This window comes from Epinephelus moara, chromosome 20 (genome assembly GCF_006386435.1).
Source record: "Epinephelus moara isolate mb chromosome 20, YSFRI_EMoa_1.0, whole genome shotgun sequence".
In the NCBI taxonomy this organism is placed as follows: Eukaryota; Metazoa; Chordata; class Actinopteri; order Perciformes; family Serranidae; genus Epinephelus; species Epinephelus moara.
The window spans coordinates 17,482,797-17,507,345 of record NC_065525.1 but is presented as its reverse complement, the minus strand read 5'-3'; the positions used below and the strand labels follow the sequence as shown (position 1 = coordinate 17,507,345).

Here is a 24,549-nt window from a genome sequence, read left to right as displayed (position 1 = left end):
CTGCTAGTGTTTTCTGTGTGTACATGCAGACGTGGTCAAAAACTGTCTAGACAATGGCACTTGGTTGTAAGGGTCACATTAGCCAACTAGAGGGTCACTTGGGAAGACCAAATAGGCACTTGAGCAGCACTTGGCTGACCTCTGTTGAGACATTGGGGCAGATAAGTAAGCATTTTAAATGTTCCCTCTGTTTTATGGGAGAGAGTGAGATGGCCCAAGGTTTGGCCCTCCCTTCGTTTATCTTTTCTGGTTGGCTTTGCTCTTCCTCTCCAAGGAAGTCAGAGGGTGTAGCTGAGAGCCTGTCAGTGATACAGTACACCTGAACAGGTTCTCACCCTCTTCCTCTTCCTCCTCTAAAACTGAAACATTCACCTTAAACCTCTGCTGGAAACATCCACTGACACCTACACCTGGATATTCTTGCAGATAGCTACAGCTCAATTTCGCCACCCACAACTTCTACCTGCAGCCTCTGCCAGCAATCCAAACCCCACCTCGGCCTGCAGATTCTGACAGATGCCTGAAGCCTTAACCTCCTGCTACATCCTTGTCTCCCTCTTCAAGTTCATGCAGGCCAGTCAGCAAATTCCAGGCCACACTCCACTTACGATTTCTCAAAGATACCTGCAGCCCCACCTTCCATCAGCCTCTGCCCGTTACACTTGCAAAGATTTAACAATTTATTTAGTTCACCTTTTGTCTTTTTAATTATGTATTTAGTAATAATGTGACTTTATTTTGCTCATGTAAAGTGAAAAAGTGATAAAACAGTGGCAAGGAACAAATCTAAACTGTATGTGAGGGGCATAATACCATATTTCAGCCATTTAATTGTGTATGTTTTGTATCATCTCAGGCATCAGCTGGTTGATCATTGTTGTTTCCATAGGCATGATCAAATGTCTTGTATACATAAGGTGTCAATATTTTATTACCAAGGAAAAGTCAGTGCACAGTCAGTGGCCACAAGGGAGTCACAGTGTACAGACACAGGTCTTCATCTCACCAATGCCAGTAATGCTAATAATTCAAAAATACATTCATGAAACTGTCAAATTTAAATTTTACTTTATTGGCTAAAGTTCTTAGATGTGCATCTGATTTCATACATTCTGGCATTTAGCTTCATGGGAAATAGACTGAGGCTTTGACTGTATATGGTTCAAGCTGCATTTGAATTTAATTGTTGTCTAAATATTATTTAGTATACTTCACTGAAATGATGTTTGTATGCCCACTTTTTTTTTTTAATAAACACTCACAATCTAGTTTGTTTTTCTACTGAAGATAATTAATTATTAATTATATATTAAGCAGCCTAGCATAAAATGGGAAAACTCAGATAATAATTTCTCCCAACAGAGTGTTGGATAAGGCATCATCATCATCATCATCATCATCATCATCATCATCATCATCCTATACATGCTAGTATCATATCCAAATATTTACAAATTTCACAGAAGCCTAAATTGACTTTGTTCTAAAGGGGGGCATCTTCCCCAGCTTACAAGTACAGAAGTATTATCAGCAGAATATTATTAAAGTAGGCCTATAGAAAGCAGAGGTGGCCCCAGTCAGAGCTATATGCTATTATATCTGCCACAATTATTAATACTGATGCATAAACTTGACAGCAGTAGCCTATTTTCAGGAGGATGACACTTATATTATACAGTGTAGCTTGCCGTTGTTATAAAATCAACAGTTGAGATAGTTGCGTGTGTAAAAATTGTGTGTAAAAAGTATCTTGCAAATGAAACTTTTAAATAAATGTAATGTAGAAAAGGTATAATATTTGCCTCTGAAATATGATGGAATTAAAATATAAAGCGGCACAAAATGTTACTCCCCATTACAGTGTCTCCAAACCAACTTCCTGTGAAAGTGTGTGACAGGAGTCTTTTAACCACCAGATAGAATCAGACAGAGCAGATCTTCTGGAGTTCAGTGACAACAAGCTGTACAGAAACAGCACTCAAAACATCTCTGCCACCAAAATGGATGTCTGCAGAGTTACAATGTCCCATATGGGAGATGGAGAGGGGGGAGCTGTTTTCCACTTTCTCTGCGGCCATTAATAAGGCAGATGCGTCCAACAGTCCACCTTCACCTCTTCCTCCTTTCCCTGCTGGGCTGGAATTCAACACCCGCCCTCAGCCAGTAGAAAGTCAGGGTGGAGTGTATGGTGTGTGTGTGTGTGTGTGTCCCTGGGATCACATCCTAACATGTTTGATCAGCTAGGTCCATTAATGGCTGCTCCCACCATCTTTGATGGACGTCTACATCAAAGAGACATCATGCAGCCAGGTCACCTGCACAGTCAGGCAGGTGCCTATAGCCAGGGACAAGTAAGATACTAAGTATAGGTATCAATAGGGGTAGATCAATACCTGTATCGATAATGTCAGTCATGGATGCCTTATGCCAAAGCAAATACAGAGAAAGGCAAAGCTCACTCTCCTGTCACCTCACATGTGTTCACTGTGAGGCTCTGCTGATCAATAAACTTAATAACTTGTAATTAGTCATGATTATAAATGATAATTCAAGACATGACTGTAACTTTGTTCTGGTTCAAATAGATTTCCAGTGTTTGTTGTATGTGTGTTCTATGTTACACTAAAGACTGTGTGGTTACATGAATGAAATTGACACTGTTTTTGAAATGGTTTACTGAGTGTGTGTATTATGACTGGTTAACCTTTCCTCTTTCTCCATAGCACACGCCATATCAGTGGCCTGTAGATAACGTCCCAAGCGCAGCAGCCGTTGCTTGTTGCTGCTCCTCCTCCACAGACAGCAGCAGCAGTCAGTCATCCTGCTGCCTGCTGCCTGCTGCCCTTCCTCCACACAGAGTAAGACCCTGGTTAACCACACACACACACACACACACACACACACATACACACACACAATCTGAACATCTTTATCATTTGGTTGCAGCAGGTTTAGAAGCATCGCTACAGGAGAAGCATATCCATGCATGAATAATGAGAGCTGTGCAGGACAACTGTGCATACAGTCTGAACTTTGTCCTGCAGCTCTAGTTCAAAACTCCAATAGTGTGTGTCAGGGTTTCTGGAGTCAGGCCGAGCTCTAGTATATCTTACAATTAAACTGAATTGCATGGTATAATGAGTGTGTGTGTTATGGCTGGTGAACTTTCTCTCTCTACAATTTACCTGCCGAATCAGTGGCCTGTAGATGATATCCCCACGGTAACCAACATCAGTCATCCTGGTGCTGCTCTTCCTCCACACCCAGTAAGACCCTGCTTAACCACACACACTGTGACTGTGAATCAGATCCACTTATAGCATGTTGCAGAATTTTACTTTCCTATGCTTCCCACTTCCTCTTAATGCCTTGAAGATATGATTTAGCACAAAGCCATAAATAAGGCCCTTGTTTAGTTTTGCAGATCACCTGACCTTCACATGAATACACACTCCTGATCCCTGAGATGCTCAACAGCAACCTGTGTGTTGTAGATTCTCCAGATGTAACTTTTACTCCACAGATGTTATTCAAATTTAAAGGGAGGTAAAACCCTGACACCTGGTGGTCAGATGACACCATTGCATCTTGTCTCATCACCTTTTCTCTGAGTGTTTGTGTCTCCAGGATATCAATGTGCCAATGGTGAGGCTCTGTATACACAGCTATTGGGCTTCTGATTGTATCGTCACACACACTCTGTCTTTATCTTATGTGTTTATCTGTCTCTTTATCTTTGTCTTTGTATATCTGTGTACAAATGGAGATATGTTGTACAAGGTCACAGCAGAAGATTTCAGTCCTCCTGTCTCTACTGCTCCTCCACTGAACACCTCCAATTCAAAGTACCTTTTTTTAACCAGCTCATGATCTGTGTCCATAATAAGCCAGAGTCATTGTCAAATGACAATCATCATATGTAATTTCTAGCAGCTGTTGTTTAATTTGTTTGAAGTGTCTTTTATTTGTGTACCAAAATGCCGACATGGGTTAATCAGTCTCTTTTAATGGGATTTAATTTGAAAACACAGCACAGACAGGGTAACCTCTTGTATTATTCTGTTTATGATATATTAATGTTTCTTTAAAATGCTTTTGTCCTCAGTTTTACACTAACATTATCATGCTGTTTTTTCTTGTAGAAATAGAAAGCATGAAAGCCAGCAGGAAAATGGCCAGCTATATGTGAAGAAGACTCCAAATGCTTCCATGCTCTTCATGAAGGAGCAGAGGGCAACTGTTGAGGCTAAAGGCAGAAGGTAAATGTGTTCAGTATGTTTGAGACACCACAAAAAAATAGTTCCATACGGTAAAGCTTGTAAATGTCCCTCTAATTCTAAATCTTCACATCTATACAGGAGTTGTGAAGCCTGTAGTTGTTTGTCAGTGTGTGTATGCGCTAACAGTGTGTTGTCTATCCTCAGTGGAAGTCACTGACGAAGGAGGAACAGGCCAAATATTCCGATCTGGCCACAAAAGGAAGTCTGCTCCATGCCTGGCAACACCCTGAATGGTCCAACAGAGATAACTATGTTAGTGCACTCTGCTTACACACAGCTCACACATGTTCCAATACACACTCACCACATTAGAGCTGATGAAACACTGTCACTGTTTTTTTTTATCAGCTGAGATCAGATGGAGAGTCAAATGTGTTAGTTTTTATTATTAAATGTCATTGAATTCAGTGTTAGTATTTAAATGTTTAATGCAGGTTTCAAGAGCAGCAAGTTAAGTGTTTTTATAGTTTTAGAGGACTGATCTTTTTTGTTTGTCAGTTTGCTCGTGTTGCAGCGTCTGAATCTGACCCTGAGGAGACTCAACAGTGACACCACTGCAGACAGCAATGATGAAGCCTTCTGCCTCACTGCCAGCTGTGATGGAGGATCCTCACATGCAGACAGGCGTCTCAAACACAGACAGTCATGGTGCACCTGCCAAACAAAGAGACAGGTGTGATGGAGCCACATCACCTCACCATAGCACCAGGGGGCACCATAAATAAAACTGGAGATATGTATAAAAAGAAAGGAGGAAATGGCATAAATAAACATATAAAGAGTTCAATAAATCCCCAAAAATATAATATTACGATACGTAGTACCTTTAAATGGCCTTATGTCTCATTTCTTTTGAGCCTTGATAGCTTAGCTTTGTGACTCAAATATAATCATAATAATATATAAGAGGCACCAACTGTGGCTATGAAGCACCCTTATTCTCGCTATAAGTAATAAAAGCATGTTTACCATTAAAATATACCAAACAGTAGATGTATGCTAGTGTTACATTTGTGCAAAAACTTACGTTAGATGCCTGCAGTGTATACATAAAAAAAACAGTCATAACAAATTGTGTCAGCAAAGGATTTGATGAGTATTTTCCATCAGCTGCAAGAGAGCATAAATAGGAAGTCTGCAATCTATGATTATTTTCTCTGAAACAACATCAATGAACTGATCTGATGTCAAACTGACATTTGAAAGTGTTGCTGACCTGAAAGGGATTCTAGATGAGAACATGAACATTAGTCTCCACCTGCAGATTCCTGTAGACGGCTGAAGTTAAAACCTCCACCTCATTTGTGCGTTCATATATTTATTCACACGTGTGTATGGTCTGTGTTATCTCTGCACTATGGCAGTCAGAGGGAGATGGACATAATAGAAACCGCGAAATGAGTTTCTGTTTAAATTATAGAGACGAACTAGGAAGTCACATTGAGATTATATCTCTTCTAAAAGTGAGACTCAACCAAGAAAGGGTCAAATAACAGCATCAAACAGGACAATCACATCAATTCACAGTGACAATAGGTATGTCAGTATAGACCTACATAATACAGTGCAGCAATATTTAGTCTAGACTTTGTTAGTTAAGTGAAGCAGCTGCAGCTAGCCGTGACCACTTCCTTTATTTTAAGTTTCAAATCATTTAAAGAGATAAAGGTTTCGAGTTAGAGCTTGACCTGCAGATCATTCAGGACAGGGTTGGAAATTAACTTTGTTGTCCACCTGCCACTGTGGCTGGTGGATTTCAAAATCTACCATACCATTGTTTGGTTGGCTGGTGAGGAATCTAGCAGCCACTTGTGTATTTTACCAGCATATAGATGGCAACTGCTGTTAATTTCCAACCTTGCTCCAGGACCAGGGACCACAGTAGAACAGCAGCCTCTGTGCTTGTAAAAGGTGCTTTAAACCTAAGTATATGGTGCGATCATTTGCAAAGATAAAAACCTCTGGCTCAGATAGGTTGGAAATGTTCCTGAGATCTTATAGACAAGAGTGTGCCCATGCTGTAACCTATGCCAAGGAAAGTATGACCATGCTATCATGCTGTATAAGATACAAAGATGGGTCCTGTTTCAGTGCAGTGAGTGTGAATGTTGTAAAATGAAGTTGTAAATGACTCACATTACTGAGATATATTCAACAACAGTGACTTTCTCCTGTGTGGATGTTTTACGAGACTGCTGCAGGGGCTTTAAGGATCCAGTTAGATTTGATTTGTGTACACACTGACTGTTTACACTTCATTTGCCTGCTAATTTAAGAGCACAGATAATTGAGTGATGATTAAGATTTTCGCAGCGCAGCACTTGAATGCAGCACCATGCCCTCCTTCACCAGCTGTCCAATAAGAACCCAGGATGCTGCAGCGCGTGTGTTGCTCGCGCGTGGGGGTTGAAGCGGAGACGCGTGAGCGAAGCGACCAGCTAGAATTCCGCTCAGCTAGAGGTAATACTGCTAAAACTGCCAGTAAGCACAGACCGTTAATTAATACGAGTATTAGGTACCATGTTAGAATATTGATCAGTAACGTTACGAGTTATCTGACTAATGTGACAGGCTGCTGCTGAACTGTCCTCGAGACACTTTGCTCTGACTCTGGTGCTTTGATTAACCCGCGAGCTAATGGTAGCTAGCTGATATTAGCTTGTCAGTGCGGCTAGCATCAGGCTAGTAGCTGTAACGGTACGGTCAGTTTTATGTACATAATAGAAAACCATAGCGTTGTTGCTTCGGCAACTCATCAGCTTACATTATCCTGATTGATTTTGTCAACGAATGGGGGAGAAAGATTAATGCAAACTGTTGGTCTCAGCACTTGCTTTTAGCTAAAGCATTGTTCATAGCACGTTGGCTCGTAGTTCCTTGCTAGCTAGCTAGCTAGCCTGGTTAGGCTGTCAGATCTTTGGCACCGCCCATACCAAGTAAGGTTAGTTATGTGTATGTGCTTGTTTGTAAGCCGATGTAAGGGTGTAGATTCATTTGATATGGTTGTATCAGTTGTTCTCTGTGACTGTCAGACGCAGCCGGTAGTCATTTTGCTTATTGTGAGTGGAGAGATGCTAACTTTGGTTGTCATAGCCTATCCCAGCTTCCATTAGCATGTCAATGCGTCATCGGCCTGCGCTTGCTCAACACCAGTGTTGCTGTTGATCAGCCGAAGTTAGCTCAGCTGGTCTGTCTGTCTGTCTGTCTGTCGCCCTGATTTCCTGGCAGACGATTGTTTAAGTTTGAACCTCTCATACATACTGATGATGTTGTGTCCATGTGATGATGAAAAATGTCTCACATGCAGAAGAATTATTAAATGTCAGGTGCAAACTGTGCTAGCCGGTAAAATACAGTCGGCGTTTTTTTTCCTGTTCACTCTGTTGCTGGTTCTGTCAGTAGTTAGTCAATCACTGTCCGTGACTCATGATGAATATATGTCTAATACAATTGGTCTGTTTTTATTAGAGGAAGGACTTGCCACACGGTAATGGACGCCAATAAAGGTAAAGACAAACGTGTTTGAATATAACCTACCACACAATTAGAATGAAATATTCAGTGTGAGAAAAGTTGGTCAGTTTGTTTTGACAAATGGGTTCACATAAGCACATGTAGTTTCATGTCTGTACATGTAATCCATCACAAAATTGAGTTCAGTCAACAACTGTAACACAGTCTAAACAAAAGAAATCTAAGCAAGTTTGCACGTTATTTGCTTTTGTGCTACTGTGGTATATTGTGTAATATTTTTAAGTGAATTGTGAAAAAACCCTTATGAATGTAAAGAAGGCCACAACCCTCATTCTCATCATTTTGAAAAGCAATGTTCTTTGTTGGTTTGGCAGGTAAAGGGGAACAAGGGATGCAAAATCCAGCTGGGCAGGCGGACAGACCTCCCAACTATCACTTCTTGGAAAGGTCAGTGCAGCTGCTTTATACAGTGTTTGTGTCATGTGAGATAGAAGGAAAAATGGGAAGATTCTCATGGTTACAACATGCTGTTGTTCACATCACTCGCAAAATGGCAACTGCTTTTGCTTCTCATCCAATATGGCGATGTAACTGTTTTTATAGACCTTACCTTATCCTATATGAAAATTATCTAAAACAGTAATTGCAAGCATAAAGTATTCATGTTTGTATGTACCTTGGACACTTTGATATTATTTACTGCCTGTGCCAATAGATCAGCTATTTGAAAATGCCAAAGATTTTGTCACAATTGCTAGTTGCATATTAATGCAACTGGCATTTACAGTAACCTCCGTATGACTTAAACACGGTGTTGTTTTAACCAAGGTGATATTGTGGCGAGGTGTACTGATGATCTGATTGTTAATGTAAACATGAAGGATTGTGACCTTGATGTAAGCAGACAGGATAGTTTTTGTGTGAACTTATTTGAAATACTTAATACTTGCAGTAAGTATATGGTTGTAAAATCATGTTTAGTTATCACATTAAAGATCTGCTGTTGTGCATAACATCAGACAAAACTCGTCAAGCTTGTAAAACAAAACTTGTTTTTCAGAAAAGTGACTTATTACTTTCTCCGATCAGCAGAGAAAGTTGATGAATGAGTTATTAAATTATTGTTTGTAATGGACACAGTGTCACACTACCACACCCACACACAAACAAAATCATCTTCTGAGCTCATAAAACCACCTTGAGACCTTTGGTTTCCCAGCCTTTAGGCTGAGGACTCACCAGCTTAACGGGTTAAAGATTATGTAAGAATTAGTTCAGGGTAACCGTTTGGGTTGGGCCAGTGTAAAAAGCTTTAAACCGGTTTGATAATGAGCCACACACTGGACTAGTATACCAAATTTATTTAGCTGACCAGAAACTTTCAGCTCTCTGGCACTCTCCCTACGGCCAGCTGCCAGAGTATTTTTGTTTTTTGCAGTGAAATAAAGTATAGTGAAAACAATTCCTCATTTCAACTTCATCAATCAGACGTTCCTTATCCATTGTGGCGCTTTCAAAGAAAGTGACAGGAATAACTAGAAACAAGGCATGAGGCAAAAGTTCAGCTCACAACAGCAGCACTGTGTCGCCTGCGGTTAGTAAGGACACCTCTTTTGTAGGCTTTGAATACAAAATGTTGCCATACTGTTGCAGTTTTTGTTTTCTTGATGGACTAGCTTTGCCATGTCTCCTCATCACCGCAAAAAACAGATCAGCACAGATTGCTTATTTAGACGTCTATGAAATTTGCCAGAACATGTTGTAGCCCAACTCTAGTAACAGTTTTACTTCTAAAACATGGATCATAATATTACGTTTGCCATAAATTATTATAACCCATACCAGTGTTCATGTTTCTCTTTTCTCATAGCATGCTCCCTAAGGTAGTGAAGAGGCGAGTGCATGCCTTGAAACGGCTACAGGTGCAGTGTGCCAACATAGAGGCTAAATTCTACGAGGAAGTCCATGAGCTAGAGAGGAAGTATGCTGCCCTCTATCAGCCACTGTTTGACAAGGTACACAAGATAACGTTTTTTTATAACAGCACTTTAATTTTATTTAATTTAACTGTAACTGCTAATGTATAGAATTTTCTGTAATCTTTTTGTGTGCAAAAAGAACAAAGAGTTGGGGGGGGCGGACAAATAAGGTCTCTTATTTGTTAAGAGACGAAATATGTAAGAATCATCTGTGTTGTTCCTGCACTAATGGGTGGTGACGTGTGTGTCTCTGGCCTGATCTGAGGTCAGTGAGGATGCATCCTTGGTGCTAAATTGAAAACTACTACAACGAGTAGTCTACTGTTCTTTTGTCAGTCAAGGCTATTTCCAGAGCTAGTGACAACGACTCAGCCATTCTTAGTCGCTCTGAAGACTGGCAGCTGTAATCCTACTGCACCTGTTTATCGTGTATGTGTGTGTGTGTGTGTGTGCGTGTGTCTCTGGTGTTGATTTCACTGTGCTAGCTGAAAATAATTCAGCCTTATGGAATGAATGCTTGTTCATATACAGATATTTCACGCTAATATTCCTAAATCCCTCTCTAAAACGATTAACTTTGTGTGTGTGTGTGTGTGTGTGTCACAGAGACGAGAAATTGTCACAGGAACAGTGGAACCCACAGACGAAGACTGTGAGTGGCATAGTGACAGAGAGGAAGAGGAGGAGCTAGCTGTAAGTACAGATTTTATTTGTTTGTTAAGAGTCTAATCACCCTGCCAAATCCTATTTCTTCTGGTTTTCCACAGCAAAGAAAGAGATTTTTCATGCAGCCGCACACGCTGCTTGAATCTAATGATTGATATAAAGTGTCTGCTGAAATTGTCTCCCTTAGAGTAACAATATGGATTTATATAAGGTTATCATATAACACTAATGGCATTACAGAGTAAAATAGCAGTACTTTAATTGTAACAGACTGATGAGACCATTGTAAAGTATGTTTGCACTTGCTGTCAGACTGTGTTTGATTTTGCAGAAAATCATTACTTAATTAAAACAAAAAGTGTTTTCAGCAGAAAGCTTTTCTCTCCTAAATTAAGGGATGATTGCAAGTCTACAGGGAAAATCTTTTTCAGCATCTATCTCCCCTTCAGTAAACAAACACATTTGGACAAATAGGCTAATGGAGTTGTGTTCATCAGGAAACAACAGGACTGTGCGGAAATGTGGTTGAAGTGAGAATCGCAAGTACTCACAAACTGATGACTGTGTTTTTGCTGTAATCTTGTTTGTATCGGATTTCTTTGTACACACAAGATCTGTGTCTTGTAAAATGAGACTTGTCGAAAGCTTGACAAGCTAAATTGCTTGGGTTGCCCGTAGGAGGAGGTAAAGGAAAAAGCTGCTATTGAGGATGCAAAGAAAGAGGAAGCCACACCTGAGGAAGACCCAAAAGGCATCCCTGAGTTCTGGCTCACCATATTCAAGAGTGTGGACATGCTCAGTGACATGCTACAGGTACGTTTAAATGACTGATTTCTCACTTGTGCCTTACAGATATAGCAGCATCATTTGTCTCTTATCTGACTGTTTATGTACCACCAGGAACATGATGAGCCCATCCTAAAGCACCTGAAAGATATTCAAGTCAAATTTTCTGAGCCAGGACAACCAATGGTCAGTATCATCATGTTATTATCATGAAATGGTATCACACAATCTAAACAGAGTTAAAATGCTGAGTGGCGTCTTGGTGTTTCTTCCAGAGTTTCACATTAGAGTTCCACTTTGAGCCCAATGGCTACTTCAACAACGCAGTCCTCACTAAAGTCTACAAGATGAAGTCAGAGCCTGATGCCTCAGACCCTTTCTCATTCGAGGGGCCAGAGATCATTGACTGTGAAGGGTGAGAGAGAGCAAATGCAAAAGTGCTTGTTAAACTATGGCTTTGACACATATGATGTTGAATGTGTGGTTTGTAAAACATTTCTGTTCACTCTTTCTATATTAATCTCTCTTGACTTTACATCCCACATATCCACCTCCTCTTGGCACTTCTTCCAACTTTTACCTTTTTTGCATCCTTGCTTTCTGCCGCCTCTCACTTTTTTTTTTTTTTTTTTTTGTGCACATTTCCTCTCTCTAGCTGTCAGATAGACTGGCACAAGGGGAAGGATGTGACTGTGAAAACTATTAAGAAGAAGCAGAAGCATAAAGGCCGTGGCACTGTCCGCACTGTTACCAAACAGGTCCCCAACGACTCTTTCTTCAACTTCTTTAACCCCGTCAAAGGTGAGAGCACACACAGAAATAGATGTGGTCGGTTTCTCTGGGAGTCTTAATGTAATATTCACAGCAAACAACATCAGTAACAATTACTTTTTAAAAGCTTTGCTCTGTTAGCTGTGTTTACATGTTGTACACAGACTCCTTGAACAAGCCCTGAATCACTGAAAGCTCACACAAACACACAGGCACACGTGCAGACATGTGGCAACATGTCAGCATGCAAGTAATGTGGTTTTATTACTGGCCACTGCATTAAGCTGAATACAACAGCAGGTGGCAGCAGACTCCTGAAATGTGTCAGACGAGGAGTCGCTCTGCTGTGTGTGTGTGTGTAGGAGGAACAGTCAGCATGTCTGTTGCTCACTGATGTTGGACCTTGTACGTGACGTTGTGCTCACTAGACCGTCAGACTTTTACATCAACTTTGGCTTTGCCATTATTTTCCAGCTAAATCAGTTGAGGAGCTTTTGTGGCGCTAAACAGTCAGTAAATGACTGACTCAGAATTTGAGGCAAAGCTGTGAGAGCACTGAAACTATTATTATAAACTATTAATTATTTTTTGTTTGATTACTTTTGTTTAGTTGCATGAATAATATAGAGTAGGGCTGTCCAATACATGACTAGATGGGTCCATGTCATTGGTCCGACAGCCCATTGGTTCAACATCCCATTAGTCCGACTGTCCGCGGTGCTGAACGGCTCACGGCGGGCGTATGGTGCGCCGCGACCGGCTTGAGATGGAGCAGGCTCACGGCTTATCTGTTTGTCACTTTCTTTTTCATTTTAACTCATACCATGATCTTTTCCTGACCCTAACCAAGTGGTTTTTGTGCCTAAACCTAACCAGGCCTTCACCACAGGGCATCATGATGATTTCGGAACGGACTTCGGAACAATGAGTTTAATATGGTCGGAACAATGGGATGTCGAACCAATGGGCAGTTCCCGACTAGATAACACCTTAGATTTTGGATATCGTGATATTGTACGTGTTGTGTTTTCCAGCTGTTTAATTATTTGCCTCAACCATGTAGTCATTGTATTCACATCATTGTAAATGTTTTGTGAAAGCACCAGTAGTCAAACCTACAATATTGATATTGAGGTAACAGTTTTGTGATATTTGATTTTCTCCATATTGCCCAGCCCTAATATAGTGACACATCCTGTAAGTCAGGTGTCTTGAGATGAGTCACTCTCTCTCAAAGGATCAGTAATAGGCAGAATACACCTTTATTTAATTACTGTAACGTTTTTCCTGTGCTGTCAGCCGAGTTGTCAGACATGCCCGGACTCATTCTGACTTTGAGAAGTTGACCCGATCACTCATTGGCTGAGTAAATGTTTGCCTTACTGCTTCAGTCATAACTTCAGCATATGACTGGTGGCTATAAATAGCTCTTCTTCAAGTGTGTTCAGGTGCGCAGTTCTCAGGTTGGGATGTCCATTAGTGAGGAAGCCGTCACTCACTTATCATGTGAACACGCACAGAGGGCACATGTGACTTGACCACTGTGCGGTTTATGTATGTGACCAAGACTGATTCAATTATTTGATTGGATTGGATTAGAGAGTAGATCCCTCTGGACAGAGTTTTAAATTTATGCTGTTGATTGTACAGCAGTGGACCCCAGTGTTACACAACATGATGAATATCTGATGCTCATATTGTGGAGTGTGCACAGGACCTTGTTAGTGTAACAAAGCTGCTTCCTGTGATACAGTATTGTTGAAAGAAGAGGAAGGATGGGGTGATGTCACCTTTAGTCAGTTAATCTCCAGGGTGGGGGAGCACAGCTGTTTGCTAATGGCATGTGACTTTCTGTGGATGATGTGACCTCACGTTGTGAAGTCATTGATAATAAGCATGGGTATTGCCTTAGATGGGCTTTCAGACGTTGGTTTAATCACAAGCAAAACAGCCAAAGTTGCCCCATTGAGAGCTGTCATAAAACAAAAGTAACGTCTGCCTGTGACTGTTGACTTAACTTTTCATTTTAAAATGAATCAGCATTCATCACATCTTTAATTCCTTTTTGTGGTCATTGTAAAGCAGCGTGTTGAGGTGCTTATTGCTCAAATTATGTGTCCTTTCCCTTACAGCTTCACCAGACGGAGAAATGGTGAGTAAAATGTAGTTTATTCCTCATAAAATCACCACCCATTTTATTTCTCCCTCCATTATCATCAATATATCGGATTTGTGGCTGTGTTAAAATGGGTTCTGTGTGTTCATGTTTTATAGGATGAAGACTCTGAGTTCACCCTAGCCACAGACTTTGAGATTGGTCATTTCTTCCGTGAGAGAATAGTTCCCAGAGCAGTGCTGTACTTCACTGGAGAGGCCCTGGAAGATGACGAGAGCGTGAGTGATTTTCCTCAAACAAACTGTTTCACTTCAGCACAGAAAAAAGCCACAAGATAGGATGTTTGGAAACTAAAAAAAGCCTTTCAAGGGCCTAACATCTAAATTTGTCGTCACTGTTTTACCACGTGTGTGTGTGTGTGTGTGTGTTTTCACTTGGGTTTTTTTTTTCTTTTCTACAGTTTGAAGAGGAGGAGCTGGAAGAGGGAGAAGATGAGGTTAGTTATACCACTTTCAGTGTGAATTTGATCTGATATATGAGGCATATGGGCATCACTGTTCACACAAGACTTGGGTCTGCGACTGTGCCACCATACACATCACTTCTAAATTACATAAGCATAATAGCAGTCCTGGTTTATATCTTATAATCATTCTGTCTTTGTGTCTCAGGAGCAAGAGGAGGAGGGTGATGATGACGATGATGAGGGAGACTTTGACCCCAAGGTCAGTATGAATTCTTTACTTTTTCTGATTTTATTATTTATTATGTTCGTGCTCAACATGTGTGCATTATGTTCTAATGTTTATCAACATGAGTTTATTGTGTCAGTGATGATGGTGCTAATCAGGTAGCTCAGTGAGCTGGGCATTTGACCAAGTCCCCTGGAACAGCACAGTACTCTTCAGCAGTGTTGTGGTCAGAGAAGGCTTCTTGAAAACTACTTGGACAATTCCCTTAACATGGCATTCATAATAAGTACTCTTTGATGTGTCACAAGTGTAAGCCATTAAGTCCTTTATGTATTTCAAAGCCACTTGACATAACCACGTGGGCCAGATCTTGAGATGGCCAGAACCAGAGACATCTATGTTACAATGGCACAGTCAAAGGAAGTGATAAAACAATATCTGACATAGTTTGAACAAAGTTTTCCAGTTTTTAATACTACCTCTTGTCCAGTGCTTCATGCTTATTAACTGCAGAAATATATGGGAGGTTTTGTGTCTCATGTGTTTGCCCTCTCTATTTTAATGATACTATTTATGGTTGGTTTAGTTAAAACAAAGTCAACACATAATCAGTACATCTCTGTTATAGATGTAAAAAATAACGTTTAATTATTTGGTTCAGAGAGCGCACTGAAAATCTGCACAGAACACTGCCTGTAATTATCTCGACGGAGTTCTAGGGCCACTCAACACTGACACTGTGTGTACACACAAAGGCAGAGACCTGCATACACATTTTTTTTGGTCAGATTTATAAAGCTATGTGTATCAGCCATTGTGGCACTGGATGCACATGCACAAGCTTCATTTCCACACCCCCAGATTGCCATAAATGGATGTAGGAACACCCTTAAACAATCATTGAGTCATAGATACTTGTGCTCCTCCACCACAGATTAGACCTGTCAAAGAGAAATATGGTAAAGAAAGTGCATTTTCACCGACTGTGTCTCATCCGCTAAGTTTTCCAACAGTACGAGAGCAGCTGTCATTAGACAGGTCTGTGGATATTTGTTGCGTCTGTACTGCTAATTCATCACATCTCTGCACACCATAATCGCACCGTAAAATCTCGATCACCATTATTATTAAACATCAGTAGGATCATCAATATTTGATTTATAGCACTTATATTGAAACTGACTAACGCGGAGGTGAATGTAAATAAAAATGATTAAAAGAGTGACTCGAACAATTTAAAAGTAGCTTCATTAATGTGCCAATTATTGACATTTTACAGAACACCATGCAGCCTACGAAATAATAACATAAAAAGGGATATTGGCAAATCAATTAAAAACACTGTTATCCGTCTCCAGCTATCGGCTTAAACTATGTGTACGGCGTGCATGGTGCGCACATTCTTCTTTTATAAATACCAGTTTATGGTGCAGTTTTTGTGCGTATACATCATTTATGCATCTGGCCCCAGGAGTACCTTTCATCTTCAGGATATCTTCAAGTGATTTGTTCTCAAAAGCAGCTGTACCTAATAGGACAGTTGCACAGTGTGCTGTGTTGAGCTGAAACTACAGAGTACATTTAACCTGCAGTTTTAAGTCTATTCACTGGAGACCCATGACAATGGGAATGTGAGTACTGCTGAAAGTTATTTTATTGCATCTACAATTTCCACCACCGGCTCAGGCACACAATACATCCTGCATATGGCAGACGTTATAAGAAGGGTTTTCTTTTTCTGCACTTACTCTCTCTGACCACTGGCTACAAATTGTTATGTAACGACGGCCGGTGAAAGAGCCATTTATTTTGTGGTTTAGTTGGACCGTGATAACTCTGCTCCATTATGAACTATTCCAGTCTGATAGTGAGTAAGTGCACAATGTGGCCTGTAAGCAGTTTTATCAGGAGTGACCAACAATGCTGCTTTGTCTGTGTATGAGGGTTTTTTTTTTACTAGCTTGCTGTGTTGAGTTTTTCCTCTTGTGGAACCTGCTTTCAGCTCATCAGTTATTCATTTTGCCTCAGGAATCCAGTGCGCTCATTCACCAAATGTTTCACAGCGCTCACTATGTCATTTCTGAATGCGACGATTAAACTTGTGCATATTGTTGTCTCTCCCTTCCCTGGACTCCCCTCCATTGCAGGCATAATCAATCATTCTCATCCCATGCATTTCTAGGTAAGGGAGAAATAAGGATGGTGTCCAACGCACATTATACTCTGTCTAGTCCACTGGCTTTTGTCTTTTTATTCTGGCTGCCTCTCTCTCTTTCACCACATCCTTGATTCCTCCAGTAGGTGTTTAAGACCTTGAACTCACATCTTGGGTAGACACAGCTTCTGTTCACCTGTCCTGTCTCTGCTTTTTCCATTTTTTCCTTTTTTCCTACTGTAGTCCCATCCCAGGTTTCTAACATCGTAGCCTTTGCTGTACCAAACCAGGTGTTTTCATTCTCTAGCATCTGCTTTCTTGTCAGTCTCTTCTAGTTGCTAGTTAATGCCCAGCGGCTTCAGTTACTGTGTGTCTTCTTGTTTTATAATCTGGTTTGTCTGTGTCTGCTCCCCACAGAAAGAACAGCCCCAGCCTGCCGAATGCAAACAGCAGTAACCGTGGTGATCAGGGGAGGTGGAGACCTGCTGTCCGTCAAATCAGTTCTCAGCCAATCAGCAAGTCCTCCTACTCTTGCAGGCTCCGCCCTTTTATGAACTTTCATCTGAACGCAATAGAACGCAAACCAAACTGCGTTTTTACTATGTGCATGACTTCTTTTTCTTTTGTCTTGCGCCCATCTCACCCCTTTTTATTTGGCTTCACTCAGACGCAAAGCGGGAGGTGACTTGACTAATTAAACTACCATGGCATCGCATAGAGACAGTCTCTTCTTTGGTAAGGTGGAGTAGGTTACTACTGCCAAGAACCTCAGAACATCATCACAAGGAAAAAAAGATAGGAAAGGAACGGATCCCCAACTTTAGTTTTCACGGAAATAAATCAGTTACTCAGGGTTTTTTAATGCCAACAAGAGAAGTGCTAGTTTACCAGGAAACTGTTGAACAAGTCTGACTTAATCTTTCACTGGGGTCGCTGAAGCGTTTTTTCTTTTGTTAATGGTGTTTTTTAAGAGACATACAGTGTATCATTTTGAATTTAATTTACTTTTTTAAATGTTCATTGTCATGTCATTGGACTATTTATTCTGGTGTCATGCAGCTGTATGAAGTGGTGCATTTTGGGAACTCTTAAGGCCCAGCCACAGTTAAAGGCTCATTCTCATTGGCTCAAATCTTATTTGGGCTTAGCAGGTCAACAAAACGTGAATACTGCCAAGTCATGTAGTTTTTTTTTTTTTTTTATTATTATTATTATTATATTATTATTGAAATGAATTTCAAACATTGACGAATGGCGTTCTGCATTAATACTGCTCACTTCTGCCCAGTCTAATGGGCTTAACAAGCATTTAAACTGAGCACTTGAGTGGACGCGTAACACTATTTAACATCATGTGACAGGCATTAGTTATACCTCAACACTGTCATACATATATAAAGCTCTTCCCTGTTACCCCATCACCCCTGAAATGCTCTTTTGAACTTGAACAAGGATAATAAAAGTTCAACAAAACATTTCAAAAGTAGATTTTTTTTTCCACATAGGTTGATCTCAGCTTGTTGGATTTTCCCCAGCCCAAACATTATATCCAGTCTGGTGAATATTTCCCTCAAAGACGACACATTTAAGCAGACATAGTGGCTGACCCACAACCTTTTTATGGTTGTTATCACGTCTGGTATGTATCTAGTTCTTATTTAAAGTCAGTGATGGGACAGGGTGCAGGATGTTTGGATCACATGTAAATTCTGTTGCCAAGAAGCCAAAATGAAAGACAAAACACACCGTCCTCTTTTATTCAATTGTTTGCCAATTGTTATTAACACAGTGTAATCTAATCCAGCGTTTAAAGTTGTTTAAGAATATATAAATATTTCTGTTATTGTCTGATTCAGTAGAATGTCTGTGGAAAACAAATAGAAGAGGTTGCCAATGTATTTTATACACTGCACTTGTTTTTTCGGCCGTTCGGTCGGACACCGTTGCCTGGTGACTGGTCGGCGATGGCGGTTGCAGTGAAAATATGACCCACCCCTTCTCTCTTTTTAAAAAGAACGATTGTAGATCTCGGACAGATCTCTCAGAGCCACGGTTGACATCTTCAAATCGACCACATTGGACCGTGTGCTAGCAATGGCCTTAACTGGTTCTTATTCACAATTTGTTACTTGCGCAATATTTCTTTTCAATTTGTACAGAGTTAGTTAAAATATTCTATTAAAGTTGTGCGACATGGAAATGTGTTTTTGTGTGTCCTCTGTCCTTTATGTCCAGTAGGCTGTGTATGTGTTTTCAAGATATTTGGATGTATGAGTAAAGTTGGACAGTTGTTTCCAAACCTCTTGATTTGCAACTGCCTGTCACAGGTTACTTATGTCTAAAGTGATAATATAGGCCTTTTTCACAACAGACATTTTGACCTGTCATTTTAGTGAACAGGTATTAATTATTACATTAACAATTTCTCAGTTCTGCTCATGTGCCCCATTAAGCGGGACTGTGGCCCAGAGGTAGAGCAGGCCGTCTGCCAATCGGAACATTGTCAACATGTCAAAGTATCCTTGGGCAAGACACTGAACCCCAAATTACTCCTGATAGCTGTTCAATTGGTGTGTGAGTGCGAGTGAATGCTTTCCAAGCAGGTGGCACCGTGTATGATATCCTTGGCCACCGATGTGTGAATGGGTGAATGTGATGTAGTGTAAAAGCACTTGAAGTGGTCAGAAGACAAGAAAGATGCTATACAAGTGCAGTCCATTTACATTTTCAGGCTCCTGAAACTGAAGCAGCTAATCCTGAACTTACACCAAACGATTTTTCATGCAATATCACTGTTGCAGACAAGTGTCAATGCCAAACTATAATCATGGGTTTTACCTCAGTGGGTTTGCACTCTCATGATCTTGATGTTTGGTGTATGGTGGTCATAAAACATAGACTGGACTGTCTTAAAGGTCCAGTGTGAAGGATTTAGGGGCATCTATTGGCAGAAATTGCATATATTATTCATAACTATGTTTTCATCAGCATATAATTACCTGAAAATAAAAATTGTGTTTTCATTACTTAAGAATGAGCCGTTTATATCTACGTAGGGAGCAGGGCCTCTTCATGGAGTTCGCAATGTTGATGAACAGGAGCCCAGAATGGACAAACCAAACACTGGCTCTAGATAGGGCCATTTGCATTTTCACCTCAGTCACCGTTGTTCAATAGAAGTTTAAGTTATGCAACCTCACTGCTAGATGCCATTAAATCTTACACACTGGACCTTTAAGTTGGTGTTTTTCTCACCTCAACGTTCCAACAAAATCAAGCATGTTTAATATTATTGTGAGTTTCTTGTCTTGGCTCATGCAAATACTGAAGTTTTATTACATGAACACTGTCATCGACTGACAGTGGCGCTCTACAACACCAAACAAGAAGCAGCAAAACCAGGCAGACAGTAAACACGGAGGGGACTCTGGGAAAATGCAAGAATCTAAACAAGTCTCTTGGACTGTGGAAAGGAAGGAGAAACTGGTGGTGTTGTGGAGTGAACAAGAGTGTTTTTTATTTGGTATGTATCTGATCCGTCAATCAGCACGTCAGTGAGAAAAAGGACATTTTGAAATGATTGGCTCTCATTCCCACTGTCTTCTCCCACTAAGATAGCACAACTAACGAACAGGAAGCTCATGGCGACAAAATCCAAAATGTAAAGTTAGTACGCATACAGTTTATGGCGCCTTTTATCGACTGTTTCTACAGTTAGGTGTTTGTGCGGATGTGGGGAATTGTTTAAATGTCATATTTCTCAAAGGGAGTTTGGCTTAATATTTTCCACCAGGAGCAGGATGGGAAATAATCTCAAAAGGAATATTTGTATTCTTGCTAATTATATTCTTCAGGAAATCTGAAAGTATGTGACCATCATTAATTTTATTATTTACACCTGCTCTTTACCTACTGCAACAGGTCATACCTTCAGTGAAAATAGGCCTATTGATCAAGACACTTAAATGCCAGTGGAGCTGCTCAGTCGTCCCCAGTAACATACTGGTCTTACTGGCCAGCTCAGCCTCTCACTTGCTGTTGTGATGCGATAAGTGTCCCTGGGTGAATGCACATGCTGTTGACAGCACAATGTGACCGGACTCTGAATAGCCACACACATCGACTTCACTATTAGGCATCAGCTGATGATTTGCAAATGATTAGCAGGAGCTGATAGCGAAGCATGAAGTCACGTCCGCAGCGTGATGCCCTCAGAGTGCAGGCACTGACCCTTTTCCTCCTCACCAACACCATGGTGACGCTGTGACAGCATGGTGGTATCCAGGCTGGAGGAATTTGCTTACGGTCTGCCCAACATCAGGCAAGGCACCCAGAATGTCTGGAATTCAGTCTTGGAGATAGAGAAAGCATGTACGCTCCTCTGAGAGACCCTTGTAATGCATTGTGGGAGATAATAGCTGAGTGCTCTGAAGTTTCTGGAGGAGGATGGCGACACTGTGTCCTATAGCAACCCAAGTTTTCCGCCAAGTGCTGAAAGACGGGCACTGTCACATCCTGTCACTTCATCCAGCAACACTTAGAGCTGTGTGTTTATACTTCGATCTGCATGGGAACAGACGTGACAACATGTGACGGTGTGAGAAAACAGAGGTTCACGACGAGGGCTAGGTCACTGTCAACACTGAGCCCTTAATGGTTTTTTGATAAAATGTTTAAGGGGTTTTGATGTTTTGGAGGGAATGAGTAGGCAGCAGTGACCTCTGACCCTTCAGTCCTACACAACAGACAAACAACGAACTGAAATATCTCTCTTTCTGTAATTTTGGGGATTTTGCTCTACAGACTTGTGAACAAGACACTATTCATGCTGAGGCTGCTGTGCAGGGGGGGAGGATTGCCTCACTGTAACAAGGAGGCCAATTGTGTCTGGAAACTCATTTCTGTGCTTTCTCCAGCACAGATTTGCTCTGTTTGCTTCCATTAGAGAGTAGTGCAGTAATACACATTGCACTGCTGAAGTGATAAATGGAAACACGTATCAGATAATTTAAGGAATACAAGAAACGAAATATTGTAACCAAGGAATCATTAATATAGTTTCAATTCCAAAATTACTGCTAGTGATAATAAAATGTGTCTTACTCCCTTGTAGCTACATTAGAATATCGTCTGCACCCTGCAGTGTTGGAAGGTGACACCCTGAGATCCAGAGAATGAGAAGGATCAGCTGGACATTCACAAGACAAGTGTCAGGTCAGCTCATTTGGTCCTGTCATGGAAAACCTGGACAAGTCATGGAATTTTGTTGTGTATAATTACACAACAAAATTCTACACAGCGCTACAGTAATCTTCCATGGATAACCTTCCACGTAATTGTAACATAACAGCGAATTTATTTTCTGGAGCTGCTGACATACCTCTGATATGTGTCAATGCATCACATATGTTTCTTATGACACATTCACACTGGCACTATTTAATCCGCTTTAAATCAACCCTGGTACGCTTCCACGGATAGTTCGGTTCGTATGGAGTAGTGTGAACGCTCATTCAAACCCTGGTGCGGACCAAACGAGCACTTGAAAACTGGGGGTCTGGGTTCACTTGCAAGTGAACCCTGGTGCGGTTCGCTTACAGTGGGAAATGCAAATGGACTATCTAGTGAACCAAAGAGAGGAAGTGAACCAAAGAGAGGAAGTGACATAAAGCGCAGTGCATTTTGGTTAAGAAAAAAAACAAAGCCAACAGCGTGAACCGGGAGAAGCAGAGGTAAAAAAAGAAAAAGTTGGAAAATGTCTCGTGGGCAGACGTGGAGTAGTGAAGAGGTGCAGACTGCATAAATTTGGTGTAGCTCCATTGTTTTTGTGGTGACCAAGCCGGCTGAAGGAGATGAATATCCGTTTTCGGTCCTGGCCAATTTTCTTCTTCCTCATGCTTTTTTTTTTCCTGGTCAGTGGTTGTTTCGGGCAATACCACCCCCAAACGAGCAGCTGTTGTAACTGCGTGACATTGTCCAGGCATTTTGGTCCGCTTTAAAAAGTGCAGTGTGAAAGTGAACCGAACAAAATGAAGGTGTGAAATTTTTCGGCATTCCCCGCCCAATCGAACCGAGTCCCCCGGATTATCCTGGTGTGAATGTGCCCTTAATTTTTCCCCTGCATTCTGTCTCTGTCTCCATGTATGCCACCCAGATAGCACACATACATCTGGCTGACGTCGGCCCGATGTATCAGGTTTAGATCGTTAAGACGTAGCAGGGAGATCGTTTGCTCATTGCCAAGACGTCGCTGAGACGTCGGCCTTTAATCGAAAATGACCACCACGCAACGTTCAAACGATCAATAAAAAGGCTGTGCTCAGTGGGCGCTCCTTCATTAATATTCATATGCTTCGTTAACTACGACCTTTATTCATTTAGGTCGGACCTTTCAAACTACAACTATTTAACCATTCAATGTGAGAAATCAATGCTAACATTCAAAAATAGCTGACTGTTACCCTATTTCGTGTGTAAGTGTGCACAATGAAGAGACAAAAGTCAATTTGAGAAACTTTATTTTCAGATTTCCACAAACAATATCTGATGGCCAGTCCGCTTTTCCTGGCAGCCTGCAAGACACAGAAAAGACGACGAGCACGTAACTTCAAGAAACAAATCCCAACTTCACCACTGTATTTTTTTTTTTTAGCATTTCAGCTTTCTTTTAGCCAGATTGAAGGCTTTGGGTCCGTCACTCTGCTTAATTTAGTGTTGAAACTGTTAAATAACGGGATCCGGTGTTAACTCCGTTAACTGTTAACAGCAGCTCAACAATCAGTCCTTCATCTCGTAAAAACAGTGGTTTCAAAACTGCGCTATAACCTGTAGCCAAAACAGTGGTTTCAAAACTGCGCTATAACCTGTAGCCACCGGGTCAGTTTGCTTTGCAGAGGAGGAAGATATCCACCCATGCGGCCGACGCTTGTCAGACGTTATAAATTCAGGGCCGATGTGTCATCTTCAGGCCGACGTCGGCCAGATGTATGTGTGCTATCTGGGCAGTTAGCTGGAGTTATGCTTGAACAGAGTTTGAATCTGACTTGTCTGTATAACACCAGGCAAGTGGGGCAAGAAAAATAATGTGACAATGTGTCACAGTGTGTGACATGATGCCAATGCTCCACCAGTACTTTTAGATTGTACTACATTTTTGACATTTGGCAAGACAGGAAGCCTAGGATGCTCAGTTGTCACTCAGATTGCCAGTGTGCACTTTGATTTTGTTTTAACTGCTCTGAAAGTAGAGTGTGCTATACATTGTGAATGGTCATGGAAAATTTATTGTGGGTCCTTTAAAAGTTATGGTTTTTGAAATGTGTCCATAAAAAAACACGTGGGAACCCTGTCCTGCTGAAAGACGTGAGAATGAAGAGAGGAACAACAGTTGAGCTCTGTCTTCTGTGCTCTTTGACCTTCTCTGCTCACCACTCCTCAACTGTTTGATGTTTGCCAAGTGTGTGCATGCGTGTATAGATGGACAGAGAGGATGTATCAACATTACAAATAGGAGAAATCAGTTTGGTGGACTCAAAGGAGAGATGATCTCTGAGCTTTGCTCATGACCAGAGCAGCAGAACAAAGCAAAGCATTCACACTGCGGGGATTATCCCTAAATGACGCCTTCTGC

At 41.1% G+C, this 24,549-nt stretch overlaps 1 protein-coding gene across 4 annotated transcripts; it reads left to right on the top strand.

The window, feature by feature from the left end:
* The first annotated feature begins 6,640 nt into the window (after positions 1-6,640).
* Positions 6,641-19,119, top strand: nap1l4a (nucleosome assembly protein 1-like 4a). 4 transcript variants are annotated; one of them, XM_050073103.1, is made up of 15 exons: positions 6,641-6,740; positions 7,749-7,786; positions 8,129-8,201; positions 9,625-9,769; positions 10,340-10,426; positions 11,078-11,212; positions 11,300-11,371; positions 11,461-11,600; positions 11,841-11,986; positions 14,089-14,108; positions 14,231-14,350; positions 14,533-14,568; positions 14,744-14,797; positions 16,912-16,946; positions 17,337-19,119. In XM_050073103.1, exons 2-14 carry the CDS (start codon positions 7,771-7,773, stop codon positions 16,915-16,917), a joined length of 1,050 nt encoding a protein of 349 aa, XP_049929060.1. In that variant the 5' UTR covers positions 6,641-6,740; positions 7,749-7,770; the 3' UTR covers positions 16,918-16,946; positions 17,337-19,119. The 4 variants fall into 4 exon arrangements, with proteins under 4 accessions (XP_049929060.1, XP_049929056.1, XP_049929058.1 ...); XM_050073099.1 differs by lacking the exon at positions 16,912-16,946; XM_050073101.1 differs by lacking the exon at positions 16,912-16,946 and having other exon boundaries at positions 6,683-6,761.
* Positions 19,120-24,549: the final 5,430 nt, after the last annotated feature.

What these genes read in the sequence shown, in the direction of transcription:
- nap1l4a (XM_050073099.1), top strand. An exon ending in AGGAAGAGGAGGAGCTAGCT is followed by an intron (nt 10,427 to 11,077) that starts GTAAGTACAGAT and finishes GGTTGCCCGTAG; the next exon opens with GAGGAGGTAAAGGAAAAAGC. An exon ending in TGCTCAGTGACATGCTACAG is followed by an intron (nt 11,213 to 11,299) that starts GTACGTTTAAAT and finishes ATGTACCACCAG; the next exon opens with GAACATGATGAGCCCATCCT.